The following is a 16634-nucleotide window of genomic DNA, read 5'->3' on the forward strand; positions in this document are numbered from 1 at the left end:
ATCTTTCAAGGGCCCGTTTTGCATTTTTCCAGGTTTTGTCTGATTTGTTTTAAATTTGGTCACAGCCACAAAAACATGACCTCTGGTGGAAAAAAAATCTTAAATGTAATACGTTTTAAAATACTTGACTGAATTAACAAAAATGAAACAATATCAATTCAATAAGCGTGTCGCTAATATATCATGATTGTGTCCTAATTCTTTCATGATCAATCAAGTTAACCTTTACAAAAAATCAAAGTCAAATTTAGTAGGGTGCAAATAAACTTGTTTTTTTAATATAATCCCTAATTTTGAAAATAACCCTTGTAGAAGTGCACCATAGTAAACGCACGGCAAAGTGTAATAAAGCATAGTTAAAGCATAGGAAAGCATTGCAAAAAATAACGAGGTATGGTGAAGCATATTAATAAACTTGGCAGACCAGGGTTAACTATGGTAAATGCATCGTATAACCATGGGAAAACTGCAAATACAGTGCAAAAATACCGAGATAAACTTAGAAGGGAAGTGACAACAGCGTGGTTCTGAAATGTGCAGTTTTCTTCCAAGTCTTGGCAGTCATAATTCATGCTGTGGAAAGGTATTTTTTCTACAGCAAGTTACTTTTTGCTGCTCATTGCTGTGCTGTTAGGCTGGATAAAGGCCCTGAATCAAATCTTGTATATTGGAGAATTCACTTTTCCCTGTGCAAGCATGTAGTTTCTCTCAGGGTGGGGAGGTAGACGATTCATTAGTTGACAGTGTGGGCTGCAGACTGCTGAACCGAGGTGTGGAACTGGCAGGCAGTCAGAGGGGAGGAGCCAGCATTTGCCTTTCCCAGTCTAACCAAAGGAAACAATGATGATTCACAGTGATAATTACAGTGGACAACGAAGAAAAATATAATGAAGAGATACAGTTCATGATACAGGATTGTCAGAACTATTGTAGTGACACAGAACAATGACATTGGTCCGCTGTAGGGCTCTACCACTGAGCTGCATCCGTTGCAATAAGGCTGTGTTATTATAGAGTTTTTATGCTGTACAATCTAATGAACTACATTTTCCACGTTTCCTCTTGTAAAGAGGAAGTGAGAGAGGTAGGTGTTAATGCTGCCAGGCTGCATAGGGTACAGAAGTGACTTTAACTGCAAGTTGCCCACACTTCCTTGATGTCAATGAACTAAACCAATAGCCGATGACCATTGAATGATGTATTATTAAGAAAATGCTGAAACAAAAAGTGAATTCCCTGTGAAATAATCCTCTGATATTGAGCACCGTTGTTTGAACACTGATTTGAAGAACAGATTCATCCACAGAGTTGTTGATCACATTAAAAATGTCTTCATCTGATGTCCATTCAAAATGCCAAATGCCATTTACTGTCAACCACTTCTTATTAAACCACATTAGCATTAGAAAACTAATTGTCTTTCAGTTGACTACCAGTTAACTACAGTGAATTTGTTTACTGTGGTTTCTTTGAGACGTGCACAGCTTTCTGACAGATTTCTGTGTGCAAATCCAGAGGTTTTCAGTTAAACTGGAAAAGGAATCAATTAAAAAGACCAAAGGGTTTCTGTCATTCACTTCTGATTTTTTTTTTTTGTTTGTTTTAGGCACTCCATACAATCAAAACAACCATATTAATTACAAAGAGAGCAGATAATGAGTTTACCTTGATTTGACTCTTAGCAACAGAGCAGTGATAAGAAAGGAAGATAAAGGATTTAATATAAGGAATGGCAAACAAATGAAAAACGTCATATACAGTAAATGAGTGTGTTTTCGAATCCACTGCAGCTGAATTCAGACGTCCTGTGGCACGATAAAGCTTGCAGTTATTGTTGTGTACTATTAAATAAAAAAAAATTAAAAAATTTAAAAAGTATCGGAACACCAAGAGATGAAAATCCCCAACGTTAACTATGTATTACAATTACTATTAGCACATTTTGAATTGCTAAAAAGGATTATTAGCAGAAGGAAACAAGACAATGCTATTCTGAGTTTTATAGAGAGGAACACATGGTGCTGGGTTTGCTAATTACTGCAATAAAGGAGTAATGGGAAATTGAATGGAAAAGTCGCACTGACTTCCAGGCAGGGGGAATACTTAGAAAAAAGTATTGCATATTTTATTTAACATAAAGACCAGTGGCACTGAACCGATTACAGCATCTCTGCAAAGGATCAGTAAAGCATTTGTTTAATAGTTGATGATAAATATTTAATGAAATTGCTGAATACGAGGGCCATTTTCTTTTTTTTCATTTATTGATTTTTTTTGTTTTTTTTATTGTCAACAGGCAGCTGGATCAAAGCTACAGCAATGGCAATCATTTAGTATCTGGTGAAGCAGCTGTTGAAGAGCCAACCTCCAGCACAGCTGCTCAGAGCCACGATCTGTCTTGTCCGTCCGCCGTCACCTATGCAACCTATCGAGGCTTGAGAAAGATGAAAAAGCTGATGAGGAAACAGCTGCCTCAAGTGGCGTCTCCTATACCGGAAGTATTGGAAGATGGCATCATTCAGAGCATGAACAGCGAGCACACAGGCATCTCAGGAACTGCTGGAGAGGCGAGCAGCTTCCAGCTAACTGGACAGACAAATGTGGAGAGCGCTGAGAGTCTACATGGTAGGAACCCAGGGACAGCCTCTCCTCACGCCAGGCTTGGGTCAGAACCAGAGGACTATAGCAATACGGACAGCCAACCTGAGGGACCAATCAGATCTTTGAAACAAAACGGAGCATACATTGACACTGACCCCCATAATCAACCACGTCCAGGACTACACGAGAGCAAGCAAAATACACTGCCAGTTAATGAACAGCTTGCCAAGCAGCATACCTCAGCAGACATGGACATGATCTCTGATTCCAGCAGTGCTTTAGCATCCTTAGCAGCTGCAGCTAAGGAAGGGAATGATATGCACTTGTCCTCAGAAGGCGTGCTGTCACCAGCCGCTAATGAGACCCAAAGGGATGTTGCAGGTAACTCTGACAAGGAAACTGCCAAGCCGATGTCAGGGATTTTCAACGAGGCAACAGACGGACAAACTGAGCAAGCAGAAATTCTATCCCACCAAAAGGACATCGCAAGGTCACTTACAGAGGCCAACGCTGTGCTCCACAGCCAAGCTGAACGACCCCAGGGAACTGAACACACATACCAACCGGCTGCTCACAGCATGTCCATAGCTTCTCCTGGTTACCAGAACAACCCAGTGTTTCGGTATAATATTTCATTACCTGAAGCTCAGGAAACCGACATCAAGGAAATACTAATACCAGGTGCTAGGTCTGTTGAAACCGTGGGACAAGAACACAGTGCTCTAAAGGAAAATGAAAGTAAACCGATCCCAGCAAGGAAGCAAGAAACAGCAGAGGCAGATATTAATATACATGCCTTGCAATCAGAGTCGAGGCAGATGGTTCAAAATATCCTGAGGAACGCCTCTGCAGCTCTCCAGAAACTAGACGCCTCTGAATCCGAGAATGCAGATCTGCTGAATGTTAATTCAGAGGATTTAAGTAGTGTACTGAAATCAGCTGAACCAAGAGGCCAAAGTATAGAGACTCCTACAGGGAAGGTAAATGAAAGCAGTCTCAGATTGGACTTGAACTCAGCAGCATCACCTACTCAAACAAACACACCATCTACATCTAGCACTCCAACAGAAATGAAACAGACCGTAGCGTATTCACATTATGAATCCCTGCTTGATTCAGACATTCACACTAAGCCCAACATTTCTGTATGTGTGGAATCTGCCTTGTATAGGTATCACCAAAGCTCTATTGAATCTAATGATAGTGAAAGGCAAGCGGACAACCTCACTCAGAACAGCAAACCAATGACATCCATTTCTGAAAGGGTTAACACTGGTATAACATTAGGGCAGGACACTGTAACAGAAGAGCAACCAGTCAATGTGTCATTTAAAGACAATGAAGATAAATTACACGCAACAGAGACAGAAATGAACAGGGATTTCAATGCAACCATATCTAGAAAAGCCACAGAAATAGTCAATGAAGTTTTCCAGTTAGCCAAAGTCACTGTATCCAGTGAGCAACATAGCCACTGTTTGCCTAAAGTCACTCAAGAGGAAACTGTCGACATACCACAAAGGTTTCCCATAGAGGAAATCCATTCAGTTGTGACAACTAATGTGAAGGAACACCCAGGTCAAGTTACTGATGTTGCTCAAGAAGTTAGTGGACCATTTACAACTGAAGCCCAAACCAGAGAGCTTAATGGCGTAACCAAGCTGAAAACCTCCCTCAGTACCGAGACTGCTTTAATACCGAAAGCTAATCTAGTCGCAGAACTAATTCTTTCAGCTCCACAAGAACTTTCCCAGAAATCGGACACAGCTAACGATATCTGCGATGGCACAAAAACAACAAATGACATCACAGAAAATAAAATCACTTTGACTTCTGACCAGTGCGATGGAACCAGCACTGAAACACCCTCGAAATGTCTCAAGGATGCCTGGCAAGCAGAAGAAGCCGGTGACAGGTCTACAAAACCCCAAGATTTCCATGAGGTCCCTCATAGAGATGGAGAAGAAGGTCAGCCTTTCCTTTTAGTTAAGAGTTATTTAGTTTCTGTCCTAGAAGGCGAGTCAGACCTGGGCTATTCTGATAGCGTTCTCAGCACACATCCAGGATGTGCTGAACAGGAACTTGTCTCCAGCAGTGAGCTGCCTGTTATTAACCTGCATGTGTATGATGAGCAGGAATCTCACAAGAATGAAGTCGATGGCAGCTTTGCTGCCATTAGTGAGGAAGATGAGGCAGAAGCATCTGGCTATGAACAAGGTATGCTGCTCAGTCAAAACTTCAGGAGGAAACAGCTATACCCTTTTTCTTTATCTCCAATATTTGAGGAGGAGAGTTCTAGAGAGGATACAAATATGGAGGACCTTCCAGAAAACGAGGAGGAGGTAATGAAGAGTGCTGAAGACCAAGCCCTCTCCATCCTCTCTCTCCTCCAGTCAGTAAGCGAGAGGCTTAAGCTCAGCAGTTTATCGAATAGAGATGAGGACTGTTTCGAAGAACCATCTCGGGCTGAGGTGGATTCTCCTTCTGAGGATTCCAGCATGAGGAGAGATGACAATGCAATTCAGACAACAGAGGAAGACCAAATCGCACAGATGAAAAAAACACTCCTTGAGGAAACCTGCAATGACGGTACAGCATTGACTGAGACTTCTGGGCCACTTGTTAGGGTAAAAGAAAATAACTCCACAGAACCACTGGTGAGTGAAAACAAAGGAGTATGCCAGACCACGCAGGACACATCAAGATCCTCAGACATTCCTTTTAAAGCTTCTGCTGCCAGCGTTAGCCCGATATATCAGTATTTACAAGCGATTCCATCCATCCCAAAACACCAGGAAGTCCCACAATCCACTATAAAACAACACTTGGCGGAAGAAGATTTTCCGAACAGCGTGGCGTCTGATCCGAAACCTGGAGGCACGCCAACAGTAAGATGGTTTTAAATCACTAATACACACACAGTACTACATGCCCTACCCTCCATACAGTGTTGGGACTGACACAGAGGGTATGATAAATGTGTTATTTTAAAATCATGCATTGACCATGTTTCTCTTGTAGGGCCTGATTGATACAAGGAATTTGAAGATCAACCCAAGACCGGGTAAAGTAGGTTGGATTTTCAACATACTCCTTTGGTTTACCAGAATTAAGGCTGTGGTTTTGCACTGCAGAACTGCAAGGAGGTTTGAGAAGTGGTATTTTAGGTCAGCAGTGTGTTTTGCTGAGATTTGTTCATCTCGCATTGCTTTGGTAGCTCTTCATTATTATTATTATTATTATTTATTTCTTAGCAGACGCCCTTATCCAGGGCGACTTACAATTGTTACAAGATATCACATTATACATTATTTTACTTACAATTACCCATTTATACAGTTGGGTTTGTATTGGAGCAATCTAGGTAAAGTACCTTGCTCAAGGGTACAACAGCAGTGTCCACCACTGGGGATTGAACCCACAACCCTCCGGTCAAGAGTCCAGAGCCCAGAGCCCTAACCACTACTCCACACTGCTGCCCTAAAAGAAGAGCTCACATGCTGCGAGGTCACATTAATCTCCCATGTATTTTATTTTTAAGATTTATAGTACACACCCTGGCCATTCTCTGTCAGAGTATGGATTTTGGAGATTGGACTGAAAACACTGGCGAGGGACCAAACCCCCAAAATGATGCCAGTTTGTTATGTCAGAGTAAAATGATGGCAGTTATGGAAACTGTCATCCAGATTTTCAAGGGTGTTAAACCATAGCATAAAATAATGTCCATACAAACAAGTAAATGCTAACAGAACTTTTTTTCATTTTAACTTGCTTACACATTGCATTTTACATTCAAGGCAGGAAAACTAGGAACTGTGTACCAGCCAGTTTGTAATTTAAATACAATGAAACTAACTTGCAATTTGTGAGAAGGAAGGAAGACCCATTATGAAACAATATCCTGCAAACACACAAGAAACGGCATTGACCTAAAAAAATACAATTTATTTCTGTTATGAACTTCTGTGCATGCACCTTCTTTTACAATGGTAAAAGCACAGCAGTTTATAATTAAGAATACTGAAAGCATGCTAAATCTAGGCAAGTAAAGTACTGAGAGGACTGAAGGGCTCTGGTATGGTAAAACATTATACATAAAATTGTGCATAAATATTATAACTGCAAGAAAACCACACTAGAAATTACTGTGTAAACTTACCATGGTAAACATAACTGTATATCCCCTTTGGTCACAAGTTTTTAATTTCATTTTTAGAAATTTTAATACTGTGTGAACTCTATGGAGTTCAAGGAGTTGCCCTGCCAGAACTTTATGCATTATAAAATAGATACATAGATAGGAAACTTAACATGGTACATTTATACACATAGTGACCAAAGGCCATATAAGCAACTGTAATTGTGTTATTCATTATTAGTAACGTGTCTGCACCGATTTGTGCCTCTTATTAGATGATCATCTATGACGCCATTAACTTTTCTGGAAAAAAGCACGAAATTCTCAGTAACATCCAGGATGCCACGTCAATGATGTTTCCACAAGGTGTCTCCATCAAGGTTGTCAGAGGATGGTAAGTGTAAATGAAAATGTTTGTCAATGAGTGAGTGACCTTTTTACTGTGTGCGGAATGAAAGTCAAATTGAATAGTAGTTGGAAATATATTTATTAAAAACTTAAATACTAATTCTTTGGGAATCGCAGAAAAAGGTGAATGCATCAATCCCTTTTAATATCCGGCCTACCAAAAAATGAAAAGCCTGTGCTAGGGGGCGTGGCCATTGTTACTCATTTTACCCCACTCAGACTGCTTGCTTCCTAAATATCTTTGTATCGTGAACAGATAATCATCTTCTCTTCAAATATAAGAAAACTATTTTAAAGTGAAAGCTATGGGGGACCAATTCAAACCCATTCCGATGGCATGTTCACTAAACATCTTGGTTTCCCTGGCTAGACAACTGTCCCCACTTCAAAAACACACACACACAAAATGTTTAATTAGGCTTTCCACAATTGCAGTGGTATCCTGTATCAGTCATGGTAGACCCCAGTGCAGGAATTCTTTGGGAGGTCATAATATAATTTCTTATGTTTATTCCTTTCTGTCTGTTTTTATCTTGCCTCAAGGCCTTGCTGATTAAAATTACATGTTTGATGATGTCATAGGTAGAATATCTATTTGTATAAGCTAACGTTTGGCCTCGGATGAAAACGTGCTTTGAATTCTGACTTCTCCACAAGCTCGCATCGTGGGCGATGATGATTCACACATATTTGCTTTGAGATTCTCGTAGCCCCAGAGCTAGCGACAATGAAGGACACATGTATGAATTGTTTCAAAACTGTGTATCCCAATATCATTTGAAGGTCACCGTCTGTTCAGGTTGGGATTGGTGAGTGTAAAGCTTGTCTCTTGGATAAGAAGGCAGCTTATCATTCTGTTATTCGCTCTGAATCACCATGTTGTTGAGGCAGTGTTCAGGTTTAGAAATTGTTGGGCGACGGTATTTAGATTTGACAGTCTTAAAATAGATCTCGTTGAGTTGTTGTCTGTTTGTCATGTGATTTTAATGCACGGTATCCTTCTAAAAAGCTGTTTCATCACATCTGGCTTCTGTGTGTTTTCAGCTAAAGTGTTCCCAGCAGCGTACAGCACATTCTGCATCAGTGAACTGAAATAAATGGTTTACATGGGAATCAATAGAAGAATTTCAGACTTAAAAAGTTGCATACATTTTTTTTTAATTAATTTACAGTTTTAGCTATGTGCTGTAATGTGTGTGTGTGTGAAGGTGTGTAAAGGAATGATGGGTGATGGATGATGTTACATAGCCAGTAACAAAAGGCTTTGCAGTACTTCATAGTCTTTGCATTGACCCTCCAGGCTGTTTTGTTAGAGTTTTGTTACATAAGAAGTTTTTATTGTTATTATTATTATTTTTTTATTTTACTTTAAGACTGGTGCCAAATGCATTTTCTTGCAAACACTTTGATAAATGATTCTCAATGTGTCATATTTCATAAATGACCACTGGCAATCCCACCCTTGGCTTAAGAGGTCCCGCTGCTGGGTATTGTTAATACATTATTTCAATGTATGTTTGTCATATGTATGTCTGTATTTTATATATAGTGTTTGTTTGTGCCTGATGATAATACCATCTAATTTACATCGTACCACTTCAACGCATATGCAGAATTTCAATACAATATACAGGACCTCGTTGTATATTTTCCTCCTTGGAGGTGTTCTAGCCTGTCTGTCTGTTTTTGATTTAAAATAACTCTGAAAAGAAATCTGCAAGAGAAAAATGAATGGGGGAAAAAACCACGGAACAAAGAAAGATTGAGAAAGGGGAAGGAATCTAAAATAAGAAGTCTAGCATTCAAGGACGCACACCTGGGAAATAAAGGACAATGAACTACATACACACTGCTGTCTATGAAAAACTGATCAGAGTATGAAAAGCAGTCAAAACAAAGTAAGCTGGTTGCAATGATACGTCCTGTAACTCTTCTAAAACTATTTACACAAATCAACTCAATTTGAACTCGGCATGGATTCAGATAAATCCACTGTATTAAAAGTGTTACCAGCCAGAGACACACGTGCTTTGTAGAAATGAAGCAGTTGGAATGTTCCAGACCCGTTTTGGGTTCTGCAGATAAACAGCCACGGTGTTTGAAGTCCGGTCTGACAGTCCTCATGATCTCGTTGATTTCAGCTGGGTCTTGTATGCGGAACCACGATACAGAGGGCAGTACCTCGTTCTGCAGGAAGGGGAGACGGTGCTGAGTCACTTTGGGGGCTCTCCCACGACGGTGGCAATTGGTTCAATTAAGAGAGTAGTAGAGGTATGTACAGTCTCTTATAACAGTTCCCCACAGTAAAAGCAAAGTGTAATAAAGCATAGATAAGCACTGTAAAGCCCAGATGGCTATGGTAAAGCTTATGCATCTTTAATTGAATTGATAATTGCTCTTCATGCAGTAGAACTGTAAAGCTAATGGAGCAGGAGATGCCTGCAGGACTTTACTACACTGTGCAAGGAAAAAAACCTACTCTGCAGCCACATGTAGCTTATCCAGAACAGAACATGGGGGCGACAAAACACTTGTCACCACAAGCATACAGCACAGGGGGAAAAACACATTCAGTTTAGTTGGTAGCATTATAAAGTTATACTGTGTTAAGTCGATAAAGCTATTAGCTAATATACAGTAACTACTCCTTCCTGGATCTGCCTTTGCACTTTCTTTAAAATAGAGTCATTCTAAACAGTGAGTGAGAAAAGGTTATTGATCTTGTCCTTCTTCATGTTAGAATCACAGTATTCCAGAAATTCAGCTTCGCCGTCTGCAAGGCAACATCCAAGGAACTTCTGTGAGCTTCCAAAACGAAATCAAGGACCTGGAAGCACTTGGAGCTGCCCCTGACCTTTCTTCTGTCACGGTCAAGTCTGGGTGGTGAGTACCAGTGTTACACAGATGGTTCAGCATGCATTTTACAATGACGAGAAACTAGACATGGAACAGTATTTTACATATAACTTCAAATACAAATTCAGATAGATTGTAAAGTAGCTAGAAATAAAGTCAAATTAAAAGCCAGTATAAGCAGGTCCAGCTATTGACTTCAAGTCCCCAGTTCATCTACTGCAGTACTTGATCTGTTCAGTCTTTTCTTAATGAAATCTTGGAACATATTTCTATCAGAGCTAAACACGTTTCCATTTCTTTCATAGTGTAACAAGAAAGCACAGGAAATTGAGTGGCATTGTGTTTCAGCAAACAGTTTTACTGTGAGGAGATAATAAATGTGTTAACATTTAGCTGAACATCACATGACTCCAGACTGAACTGGGATCCGGTTAAGTGGATCCGGTCAAGTCTTTCTGCACCTGTGCCCTTAAGCCAAGTTAAACAGTCACAGAGGTCACCTTAGAACAGAACCGTGCTCATTCCATTCCGTCAGCATGCTGCTGAAGGGTCAAGTCAAAGAATCAATGGAGTGTGCAGTCATATAACCCTAACAAAGGCAGCTCAGCTGGTACTGTCTAATAACACAGACGTGAAGCAGACACCCTTCTAAACCTTTACCATGGTAAATAGAAACATCTTGTACTTTAATATTCATTCTCCCTGCTTATACTGCTGTACATACTCAATGTGCTTTACCATGGTGAAACCACAATATTCACAATTATTTCACACTTGCCAACATTTGCATTTGGAAACTATTCAGCAGGACACTCGTCTCTGGGGGGGGGGGGGGGGGGGGTCATATGCAAAAAATACTCATTATCATATAATAGACGTATCCCCCCAAGTCAACACAACACGACCACCATGACAGTAAAAATAGACATAATGAAGCGTTCTTACCTTTGTATAAGGTAGTGATCAGCAGATGTGTCAGCCACACAAAGAGCACAGCGTGTGGTTTTTACTGACTCTGCTGTGCAGAATATATATTTTTTTTTCTATGGGTAAATATTGGGACTTTCTTCCTATGCATCGGCCATATAGGAACTGTTGGCATCTATGTTATTTGCCATGGTTTTCTGGTCTTTACCGTGATTTCCCTATGCATTTGCATTGCTGTGTACTGTCCACTGTGAGCTCTCTCTAATCCACTGTAGTAAATGGTGTAACAGATGCACCTGTGTCGTTCAGACTGTGTTCGACTGGCACAGTCCTTTTCTGAACTGGCTTTCAATCTGCTAACTCAGTGCAGGCAGTTTATATGCATGGAATGTTCTTGGAAGGAAGTGGAAAAAAAAAAGACTGAAGACAATGAAATTGGAATGTGGCTTCCTGGTGACTCACTGTACAAAGCAACTCCCTATTAGTACAATAGAGTGCACACTCTGTATAGGACTGCCATGATGAAGGGCAGCGGCCCAGCGTTTAGTTTCCTTTCAATTGCAATTATAATACAAAATGCAGTTTAAACATCGTCTGGTTTGTTAATTCATAGCAGACATGGAACAGAAAGTTACAGTTGTGCAGGGGGTTTGTACTTCCATTTTATTTCCTTAAGAACAAATAGCATACTATGTGCTTACACAACACAGTGCTGCTGTAGTACTTCAAAATAGTTACATGGGGTAGTCAAGACAGAGTAATTGCTGTAATATAATCTATACCTTGGCACATTTTATATAACACTGAACATTGCATTCCATTACTGTGTAATCAACCAGCAGATTATTGAGTCATTTCCTGTATGCCAATGTTGTTTCTTTATTATTACCAACTATATTGGCTGTCTCCAAGTTGTGACATTACATATTGATTACATTATCAGACTTATTTTACACCAAGTGCCTAATGCTGGAGACTTGTAGGACGCATTAGCGTGGCAAGGTTACGTTAAAGATCAATTTTTCATTCGGCCTTGTCTGTGATAAGGGTGGCACCCTGATAGATAAAAATAGAGCAAGCTTTTGGTCCAATAGGTCACAGTGAAATGTATCTGCTTAGTCATTACAAAACCACCGGTGAGCCTGAATTGCCAGTTTCTGTTCAGAAGCGTTTCAGGCAAACATGCTGCGTTGCAGCTAGTGTTATTGCAACCACTGTTAATGCACTAACATTAGCCCCTCTCGCACATTTGAAGGCTGCCTAAAGGAGTTAGATGAGAACAGGGGAATGACTTGCCTCCAGTGTAGCTGGAAGAAAAAAGGTCTTCTATATTCTATAGGTGTGACCTAACTGATAGGGCAGTAAGGGCATGTGATCCCCACTCCGAGACATCGTTTTTGAACAATTTAAAATTCAAAAAAAGCAATGGCAAGGCGGCCCCAGTAAGTGTCCCATTTGTTTGGTTAAGGAGGTTAATGAGATTACACATAACTGAAAATGCAAGGGGAGGGGCCTTTGCAAAAGCAGGGAAGGCAGGTCTGCAGAGAACCTTCTAAACATAGAGGAGAATTGGACAGGTTGTTCAATGATTGTCCTGGTTTAAGAATGACCTTAACATTGTCCTGGCTCGAGAATAATGCAAAGCATTAAATAAGGACCTTGTTGTAAATAGTAAAATATTGTAGTTGTGACGTGTTTGCTGTAAATCAGATAACTCCAGAAATACATTAACTTTAGAGGTGTAACGATACACTAATGTCCCTACACGACATGTATCACGATATAATATGCATCACAATACACGTGATGGTCCTGATGAGCTACTTGTATGATGCATATTAATATCACGTGATACATTTTATTGATTTGTTTAAAAAAAAATGAATGAGATAGGGAGAGTATGTATTCATACCAGCTGTAAAACACACTTATTCTTCATTCAAGAACCATTGGGAGATCTACAATGAGCCACGTTGTGCTTTTGGTTTTGTATTGCGATACAAAATGATACGTATCTCTGTTACGGTATGATATGTCATGTAAAGAAATGATCACGATGTACGATCATTCGTTACACCCATAATTAGCACTACTGTCCCGTGCTCGCATTTTTCCTCATCTGTTTTTATTTTCTTCACCCGCTACAGCTGGCTTGCCTACGATGACACCAATTTCAGTGGAAACTCCGTCCTTCTGCAAGCAAACGATTCAGCTTCACAGGATGCTGGCAAACCAGAAATCACCCACGTGAAATCACTGCGGCCACTGGAAATGGTAACAGAAGATATACACCCTTGGGAGTTATTAGCCTGTTCTGTTGCTTACTACAGTTAGCTGATATGTAAATGGTATTCTACTGTCTATATGAGTCAAATCCACCTGTTATCAGAAGTCAGCTGTTTATTACATAATTACTGTTGCTTAAAAAGCCACTCCGTTGAATGCTTGATCAAGGAAGACTGCACTTCTTTTAGTTGGAGAGCCAAGATCAGACAAAAGGGTGAGGTATACTTACAATTTAAGCAACAACAACAAAAAAATCCCTCAGAAAACTGGTATTTTGCATTAAAAAACAGAGATTCAATAAATTGTCTGAAGGTGGATTTTACTCAATTACATAAATTGTCCCAAAACTTTACTCTCCTCCACCCTCCCCCCACCCCCGGAATCAAGTATCACCCTTATTTTGAGATTGTTTTTCTAACTATTAATTAACGAGGGCCTGTCAGTACTGGCTTGTATAGATCATCCCTGGCTCTATTGATAACATGTTAAAGAGCCGACACACCACACGCACCCAGCTGCTAGCTTACTGTACACTGTTTCAAATGGCTCTTTGCTTTTTAGAAAACGTTTTATATTTATGTATGTTTCTCTTTAGGGTGGCCTGAAAGTACAAAAGCCTTTGGATCCCAAGGTGAGCAGGGTGAAAGCTGTCATGAAAGTGTTTCTGACCCTTCGAAGGACCAACAAGGTCCTGTCTTAATAAACATTTTACAAAAGCTCTTGAAAGAAAGAACAAGATGCCCAAGAGCCTTTTAATGAGGTCCCTGAGTGGGTTATTTATAGTGCTGTAATGGAAGAAGTTTTGCTTAAGAAGGTCAATACCTTTTTAGAACAGTCTCCGGGACTGTCTTTTTATGATGTGAAATGCATACTGAGTTTCTCACGTTCTCCTTACTCTGCAAACCGGTTTTGACGGAAGACGTGCTCTATGCAAAATCTTTGGTTTAATTCTTATCAGTGCTCAGCACTGTATCCTGTGTGATCCGGGTTAATAAGAATGAGGAAGATTGTATGATAAGGATTTAAGAAAAGAGATTAGAATTAGGTATGGAACATGATCTGCTGCTTATAACATAATTCAAAGAGATTGTTCACGGTGGAAAACAATGATAACAGCAAAGCAAATTGTTGTAAAGCACCGTGAACACTAAAAGATAGGCAAGCATGGTGAATCAGTGGCAATTACAATAAAGCATAGGAAAAAAAAAACAGGAACAGAAAATGAACAGAACAGTATTAAGCATGGGAAACTTGCCAGGTTTTGAGAATAACCCCTTTAGTCTGTAGGAGATGCTTCTGGACTCGCAGTGCAGTCCTATGAGTTAAAGTGCCCTCTCTGCCTCACAGATTGTACTGTACGAGTTTGCCTGCTTCACTGGACAGTCCAAAGAGGTCACTGATAACGTCCACAATGTATCGGCACTGAAGGGACTGATTGGAGTGGGGTCACTACGGGTCATCGGTGGAGTGTGAGTCCAGCTTGTCAATAGGTTTTAATTAACCCGTTAGTGTCCTGTTTTGTTTTTGAGCATTTTTAACTGGCATCTCCCTGTTATTTAAATGTTCTCTTTAACTGTATTGTTATGATAACGTCCTCCTGCTTTTGTTAAGCGCAAAAGTTAAGTCTAAATATAACTGTCAATTCTGCAAACACAGCCCTTCAGATGCTTTTATGACGCCTCAATATAAAATTAGAAACTGAAGCCTAAAATGATACATTTCTTGGTGTTTTCCTCCCCACAGTGATGATAAAGCTCCATCTTCTATGTGTTGAGCTTCATAGCCAGCGTGAGATTTCACTGCTGTGATTACGGGCACGTCTAACTTGACTGTCCTCAAAACAGGATGCTGGGAATATATGTTTACACTTCTAAAAGACTGAAAACGTTTAGAATGTATAAGTAATAGGTTAAGTAATAGGTTAAGTAATAGGTTAAGGAATATATTATGGGAAAAGATCCTCAATGACTTAACAACCTTTGAAGAAAGTCAAACGTACTTCTTGTAAGATAATTGCTCCTTTCTGATCTATGCATGGTTTATTTGTGTATTAATAAAAACATTTTTACAGATGGGTTGCCTACACAGCGGAAGGGTATAATGGAAAGCAGTACTTGCTTGAAGAGGGTGAATATTTAGACTGGCAAGCATGGGGTGGATTGAATAACACGGTGCTGTCCCTGCACTATGTACAGGCTGTAAGTATTCCATTGCAGTATAAGCAAAACTGTATGCAGGGAGTTGAAAGTGAGCCAGGATTTCCATTTGTTAGCAACATGACCCAGTTTGCAGACTGAAAGTAGCTCATTTGAGACAAACGCTGATACAGAAACAGTGAAAGCATAGCCGCCTTGCTGTGGGAAGCGATCAGCTTATACAGAATTCAATGTGCTTTAAACCTTTAAATAAAGTGTACCACGGTGATGTGATTCTGCATGGTAATTTTGCAGTTAACTATGTGTTTCATTGGCTTATAGCATGTATTTATATACCAAGGGATTTATACCGTTTAGAAAGCACTGGGTGAAACGTTTGTCTACTTCACTTTCTTAGTATCTGTCTTGAGTTTTACCGGTAGCACTTTAGATTACATGATTAACCATACATTTACATTGTAGCAACTAGGTTACAGCTGTTGCTTGGTAACGAATGGAAATGACATGGAAATGACCTGGTGAACACCACCTTGTTACCTAATGTAATTACAACACAGTTATTATCAAGCACAAGCAGCAACCACTGGAGTCTACTGTGGATTTGATCATTTAAACAGTGAACAACCTCAATAAAGGAACGCTTTTTACCCTCTCAGTTTGAATCATATTTTTGTATCTATTTATTATCCATTAGTGTGTTCTTCGTCATAATGCATTACTGTTTCTACATTCATGAACACTTGGCTAAAAGCACCTGCATGTTTTACCGTTGGGCCAGCCTCTGAGCAAGCCTGACTCTGTGAGGCCACTCGTTCTATACACTGCTGGTTGGATCATTAAAATAGACTCCAGTGTTGTGGAAAAGCAGACCAGTCCCCACTCGGAGGAGCTGCATCAGCCTGTCCTCCTTTTAAAATCAGCTGTCTTGATTGAGGGGTAGAGAATTCAAAACCATAGCGTCTTCTGACAGGACTACCTGGCTGAAGGCAGCTCGACATGTCTGAATAATATGTACCATTACCTCTTGTCACAGCATGGATAGAAAACCGATAGAAACTGTAAATAGAGAAGTATAGAATTGAGCGTGTGTGACCTAAAGGGATACCCTTATAAAAGTTACTTTTACTTTTACCATACTTTCCCTATGATTATACAATGCATTCAACATCGTTTACCCTGATTCGACATGTTTTTAAGATGCTTTACCAAACCTCTCTGTTCTTTACAATGCTTACCTATGCTCTACCATGCTATGCTTT

The 16634-nt window shown here is 40.0% G+C and overlaps 1 protein-coding gene across 1 annotated transcript in view; it reads left to right on the forward strand.

Moving 5' to 3' along the window:
- LOC117407513 (uncharacterized) overlaps positions 1 to 16634 on the forward strand; it is a 35648-nt gene that overhangs the window by 9633 nt on the left and 9381 nt on the right. The window contains exons 4-12 of the mRNA XM_034923522.2: positions 2297 to 5489; positions 5623 to 5670; positions 7018 to 7136; positions 9292 to 9421; positions 9891 to 10033; positions 13081 to 13207; positions 13815 to 13850; positions 14567 to 14688; positions 15291 to 15417. Coding sequence (XP_034779413.2) covers positions 2297 to 5489; positions 5623 to 5670; positions 7018 to 7136; positions 9292 to 9421; positions 9891 to 10033; positions 13081 to 13207; positions 13815 to 13850; positions 14567 to 14688; positions 15291 to 15417 — 4045 coding nt within the window. The remainder of the gene's footprint in view (positions 1 to 2296; positions 5490 to 5622; positions 5671 to 7017; positions 7137 to 9291; positions 9422 to 9890; positions 10034 to 13080; positions 13208 to 13814; positions 13851 to 14566; positions 14689 to 15290; positions 15418 to 16634) is intronic.

Source organism: Acipenser ruthenus, chromosome 9, assembly GCF_902713425.1.
Source record: "Acipenser ruthenus chromosome 9, fAciRut3.2 maternal haplotype, whole genome shotgun sequence".
Lineage (NCBI taxonomy): Eukaryota > Metazoa > Chordata > Actinopteri > Acipenseriformes > Acipenseridae > Acipenser > Acipenser ruthenus.